Source organism: Diabrotica undecimpunctata, chromosome 4 (genome assembly GCF_040954645.1).
Source record: "Diabrotica undecimpunctata isolate CICGRU chromosome 4, icDiaUnde3, whole genome shotgun sequence".
Lineage (NCBI taxonomy): Eukaryota > Metazoa > Arthropoda > Insecta > Coleoptera > Chrysomelidae > Diabrotica > Diabrotica undecimpunctata.
The window spans coordinates 6,750,134-6,756,962 of record NC_092806.1 but is presented as its reverse complement, the minus strand read 5'-3'; the positions used below and the strand labels follow the sequence as shown (position 1 = coordinate 6,756,962).

The 6,829-nt window shown below is 29.7% G+C and overlaps 1 protein-coding gene across 1 annotated transcript; it reads right to left on the bottom strand.

Moving 5' to 3' along the window:
* Positions 1–315: 315 nt before the first annotated feature.
* Positions 316–6,036, bottom strand: LOC140438055 (uncharacterized). Its single transcript, XM_072527767.1, has 2 exons — positions 5,292–6,036; positions 316–320 (listed from the first exon to the last, which is right to left on the bottom strand). Exons 1-2 carry the CDS (start codon positions 6,034–6,036, stop codon positions 316–318), a joined length of 750 nt encoding a protein of 249 aa, XP_072383868.1.
* Between the last annotated feature and the right edge of the window lie 793 nt (positions 6,037–6,829).

The following is a 6,829-nucleotide window of genomic DNA, read 5'->3' as shown; positions in this document are numbered from 1 at the left end:
ATTTCCATTAAAAATATTCTATTCCTAATTACAAAAAAAACATTGCATTTTTCACTACTTTATTGTACTTAAAATTTTTAGGTATAAATAGCACAAAACTAACAGCGACCACCAAACAATGAGCTTCATATCACGCAATTTAAAAATCCTATTAAAAATAAATCATACCAGACTATATTTAAACACGTTAATCAAAACCTCTGTGCTTGCTTGATATATTACACTAAAAATTTAATGAGATTGGCCACTATCTACTCATGAAAATTCTTATAAAATAAAAATCTTGACCAACGGGATATAAGATTAATATAAATTTTATACTATAACAAAAAAAAAAAACAGTAAAAATTAGACATCAAACATCCCAATAAGTTTAAATATAAACAAAAATAGTTAGGATGTATATTATTGCCGTTACTTTTTTCTGTATATTTGAAAAAAAAATATATATAAAAAAACATTGAAAATTAAAACAGTTGGCATAAAAGACAACTATGTTACGATATTCTTTTATATACAGATTGAACGAATTTAAAACGGAACATACGAAATCAATGTATTTCGGCTCAACTCCGCTCTAGGTGGTTGGCCAACAAAAGGTTGTCAAATAATTATATTATAAAAATCCAATACTTCAGCGGGCTGCTGGATTCTGAATTCATTCAAGAACAAGTCAAAACTCCACCCAAATAGGTTGCCTAGAATCACTGTGAAAACTAGACTACACAAGCAGTTATTATGCTGTCAAACCACTTATCGCTTCCTTATAGTCCAAGAGATAGAGCCGAAATTTTGAACTGATCAGTAATATGACATTTCTCTATTGGAATATATTCATTGTAACTGGGTTAAGACTTTGCCTTACAGACGGACGCCCCTCGTGGTACAGGGGGTGGCTATACAGGGATGAAGTTGTAATTTTTTTCAGAAAAATTAACGATCGATAATGTGGCTGAAAATTTGCCCAGAGTAAGATCTTGGTATAACCAGACGAAGTCCCAAAGGGCGGACGCGAGAGTGGATACATAAGGGGTGGCGGACAGGGGTGAAATTGCAATTTTTTGGGGAAAAATTAACGATAAGTAATATGTCCGCCATTTTCATGGCTCATTATTTAGCCCCTAAAAACTCTAAATCCAAAAGGGCGGACAGCTGGGTTGGTACAGAGAGCCATAAAACGGGGTCAAATGTACCACTTGCCTGCCCATTTTAGGTCTCGGTAACAATTTTCAAACTGATTTTATTATGATATTTTTATACCGATTGATTTGAAAATTTGTATGCTCACATCTGTTACTATTCTGAGAAGCGTCAAGTAGAGTTTTCCTCAAAATTTTCCAAAAAAATTTCCGTAAATGAAAATTTTCGTAATTTTTTGAGGTAAAATCTAATTTATAGAATCCTTTCGATTTTCTGTAAGTTATACCATGATTTTTTTCCAAAAATTTTCAAACGATTTTTACGATAAGAAAAAAAAATTAGAAAAACTTTTCTAAAACATTTGATAAAACTCTACGTCATCGTCTGAATCTTTTATAGAATATTTTGTAGTTTTAAAATGATATTATGATAATGTTTTTTTTTTCAAACTAAAGTCATATTTACTTTACAAATCACATTTTTTTCTTAAATATAAATATTTTACGAATTAATTTTTAATTGAATAAATGTTTGATATTTGATATTTTATTAAATTAAAGTAATTTTATAATGTTAACTATTAAATATTTTTGGTATAACAAATAGTAATTTTACTTATTTTTTATTACAATAAAAAGGTTTTTAAATTTATATTGCATAAATAATGGTTGTTCAGATATAAGAAAAATTTGATTTATTATTACATTAATAATCAAATATTTATCAATAGGTAAAATTCAATTTGTAGAATTCCTTTAACATTTTACAAATAATTATTAATAAAAATCAATTTAATAGTGGAATTATCAATTTTTTAAGTTTTGAAATTTACTTTGTACTTATGTACTTTGTACTTATTTATAGTAAATTCTGTTTGGACATTAATTTTGCATCATTATTATTTTAAAATATTAAAATAATAATGATGCGCGTTCCATTTAGATCAGTAATTCTAGACGCATGCGCTAAATGTAATAAGTATCAAGATGCTTTTATCCAACTTGATGAAACTGACTTCGATTGTAATGAAGTTTTTGAAACCTTAGAAACTTTCATATGTCACTTATATGGAACAGGACTGACGAGAACAATTCCAAAAAGAAAAGTAAACGATGTCAGATTTTCACTATTTAACCGGCAGTATAAGTTGCATGATATGAACGAGCCTTTAAAAAAAAAACTAAAAAATTTCGATGCTTCAAGCTTACCACCATGTCAAGATGAATTACACCAACATCTACTGCGAGCCCATTATATTTCAAATATTTGGACAAATGCTCATAAAAAAGTACCAACAGAATTGATTGTTGAAGAACATGGTTGGGAGTTTGAAGATGAAACATATAAATTCAAATGGTTTAGTGGACCTCAGATGCCAGAATCAATTCGAGAAGTAGTGATTGAAAATGAAGCAGATAATGAATGTGATATTATTATTAAGTTTTTCTAAATTTTTTTTTCTTATCGGAAAAATCGTTTGAAAATTTTTGGAAAAATTCATGGTATAACTGACAGAAAATCGAAAGGATTCTACAAATTAGATTTTACCTCAAAAAATTACAAAAATTTTCATTAACGGAAATTTGTTTGAAAAATTTTGAGGAAAACTCTACTTGACGCTTTTCAGAATAGTAACAGAAGTGAGCATACAAATTTTCAAATCAATCGGTATAAAAATATAATAAAATCAGTTTGAAAATTGTTACCGAGACCTAAAATGCGCAGGCAAGTGGTACATTTGACCCCGTTTTATCTTTTGGATTTGGAGTTTTTAGGGGCTAAATAATGAGCCATGAAAATGGCGGACATATTACTTATCGTTAATTTTTCCCCAAAAAATTGCAATTTCATCCCTGTCCGCCACCCCTTATGTATCCACTCTCGCATCCGCCCTTTGAGATTTCGTCTAGTTATACCAAGATCTTACTCTGAGCAAATTTTCAGCCATATTATCGATCGTTAATTTTTCCGAAAAAAATTACAACTTCATCAAACTTCAAAATTTCGGCTCTATCTCTCCGACTATTAGGCAAGCTCCTCTTTCCTTTAAAGGAGACAGATAGTTGAACGATATTTTATACAATGTCTATCACCGGGTATGGATTTATTTTTGTCCAAGTTTTATATTGGTCCACTATTTCAAATGCAGTTCAAACAGACATATATTAAATTATATGTTCCGTTTTAAATTCGTTCAATCTGTAGACATGCAAATATAGACCAGAGAAATAAGCAAAAAAAGTAGCCTGTTTGTGATACTGAACCGGCCAGGCAAACGACAGTTGTTTTAGTAGTCAACAAAAAAAAATTCTGCAACAAAAATCTATATGTTTCTTACAGTCAATTTTTTGGACTTAATTACTTAATTACTAACAAATTAAGGTCAGAAAACGGTAAATTATCGTTTTTTTGTCTATCAGCAACAAGTAAAGCATTTAAAACAAATTTGAGAAGAAAAGAAGCTTATAATACATATAAAAACTTTTAAAAAAGTTTTTATATGTATATGCCTTCGAGGGAATGGGAATCCCCACAGGAAATGACGTACTGTTCTCCCTGAACTTGGCGGATGACCAAGTCGTCCTAGCTCAAGATTCTTATGATCTAGAATTTATGATAACGCGTCTATACAGAGAATATGTAAAATGGGGGTTACAAGTCAGCATGAAGAAAACAGAATATTTAGTTATCAATTCAGATGCAAGGTTTGAAGTGTTGATAGACGAGGACGTGGAAATCAAACAAGTGAAAAAATTTAAATATTTAGATCCACTCATTGATAAGAACGGCTTGGGAGAAACCGAAATTAAACACCGAATTAATCAGGGACGTAAAATTGTACGATGTCTGAACTTCTTATGGTGGGATCGCAATATTTCCAAGAGGAACAAAAAAAGAATAGGGCAAACCATGATTGAATCAGTTCCTTGTTATGGCTCTGAAGTATGGACAACTAATGCAGACCTGAAGAGAAGATTTTTGCCAGTTGAAATGGATTATTTGAGAAGAAGCGCTAAAACATCAAGGCTAAAACGGAAGACCAACGAATCTATAAGAAATAGTTGAAGAAGTTTATTGATTCAAAAATAGGAAAAGCCCTAATACATACAAAATTAATCAATTTATAACATTCATATATGATAAAAATAACAATTACACTTAAAATATGGTATCTACACTTAATAAAAAATATAAAACAATAATATATAACATAAAACATGACAACAAAACAACTACCTAACTATTGGTGCTTTTAATATGGTCCATTAATTTGCTTTTAAACATTTGTATAGATGAACAACTTTGAACTCTTTGAGGAAGCTTATTAAAAAGATCAAAACCCTTAAATAACAAAGAGTTTCTTGAAGCCGTCCTTTTTGTTTTCACAATGTGTAAATTGCACTTACCTCGAGTAGGGTAATTGTGAATATCACAATTCCGTGTAATAAACTCACAAAAGTAAGCAGGGGCCAAATTATTTAGAATTTTATAAATGAACAACATTGTAAGGTAAAAGACCATTTGTTGAACTAAAACCCACTGCAGCATGCTAAGCATTGTTGCTATAGGTGTATATCTGTTTCCACCACTAATGATTCTCATTCCACGATTTTGTAATTTTTGCAACTGGGCCGATTGATTTAAATTGAAGAGAAAAAAAAACTGACGAGCAAAAATCGAAGTGAGGTTAAATAATCGCATTAAAAACTGTAATTTTAGTTGAAGTTAACAAATTTTTAGATATTCTTGAAAAAAAGTATAATTTTTTAGAAATCTTTTTTAATAGGTAATTAAAATGGTCATTAAAAGACAATAAATTATCCAATTTAAAACCAAGGTACTTAATTGTTGTAATGATTTCTATTTTGTCATTGTCAATTTGAAGATTAATAGTATTAATATCAATATTTGAGTATTTGTATTTCGTTGTTATTATCATAGCCTTTGTCTTTAACACATTTAACTTTAGTTTGTTGATCTTTAAATATTTATTAACAGACTGCAACGCTGAGTTCATTTTAGATACAGCATTTTCTAAGTTTGAATCAAAACATGCAAGTAGGGTGTCATCTGCATACAAATTAAAGAAATCACATTTAACAAACAAGTATTTAAATACAATATAAATAAATGGGGTCCTAAGACACTACCTTGAGGTACCCCAATATTAACACTAATTGCAGAAGAAGTAATATCATCAATCCTCACTTGTTGCTTTCTATTCAATAAGTAATCTTTAAACCATTCAAGAACATTTCCTCCAATACCATAGCCTTCTAATTTAGTGAGAAGTATATTACGATCAATAGTTTCAAACGCTCTTTTTAAATCAAGGAATACTACTACTACATCATTATTATTGTCCAATTCAGACCTGAATTTAAAAAGTGAAAGTTGCAGTGCAGTTTCACATGAATACTTTATACGAAAACCTGACTGAGTATTCATTAAGATTTCATTTTTATCAATGTGATCCATGACTTGATCATATACTACCAATTCTAATAATTTCTTAATGGGCAGAAGTATATTTATAGGTCTAAATTCATCCGCCTTAATAGTATTATTAACTTTTGGTATTGGAACAACTGTACTGATTTTTAGTAAATCTGGAATTTTTGATGATCTAAGAGAAGTATTTATAAAATTTAAGATAACGTGACCACAAGTTACAAAAACCTCTTTTAATATTTTGGAGTTTAGTATTTCATTATTGTTACTTCTATTATCTAACGACTTAACCATGACTGCCAAGTCGCTCAGTGACAGTAACCGAAATTCATGTATACTAGGATACAAATTCTGATTATCATAACTCCATAGTTCTTCAGAGTCGATAGTTTCAACAATTTGCTGAATACTAGAAACGAAATACTCACCAAACTGACGCACCATTTCAACTTTGTCACTCAGAATGCATAACTGATTCTGGACCTTAAATTCAATGCGATAAGGGAATTTTGACAATTATTGTTAATTAGTGTTTTTAGCGTTTTCCAAATAAGTCTAGAGTTATTTTTATACCTATCGATTTTATCAAAATAATATTGTTGTTTTTTTGCTTTTAACATATTAACTACTACATTTCTTGCTCTTTTAAAATCCTCCCATTTGGCATTTCTATCATTTATGTTAGCAGTTTTAAAAGCTTTGTATAATTTGTCCCTAATTTTAATTTTACTATTAACTTCGTTATCAAACCATGGTATGTTACTTTTGATCTGACATGTTTGAATAGGTGCTATTTTATTTATGACAGACTGACTGTTTGATAAAATTTCATTGTAAATAGTATTGACATCAGTACAATCTAAATCCCAATCACAAGAAAGTAAATTCATTTGGATTTGATATATTTTTTCCTCGTTCAGACATCTGTAACGTTTACTAGATACATTAAAATTTTGAAAGCTATTACTAAAACTGACCGATATTATTGGATGATCACTCAACTTGGGAGTTGAATGAACAAAACAACTAACCAGATCATTATTAACAAGAACATAATCAATTAAGGTTTCACTAAAATTCGTAATTCTAGTAGGTTCTGTTACTAACTGCTTAATGCCACATTGACAATAACATAAATGCTACAGAAACGGTCATTGACAGAATAAAAAGAAGAAGTTTAAAATGGTTTGGACGCCTATTGAGAATTCCTGATGAACGTTGGCCCCAAAAATTTCAC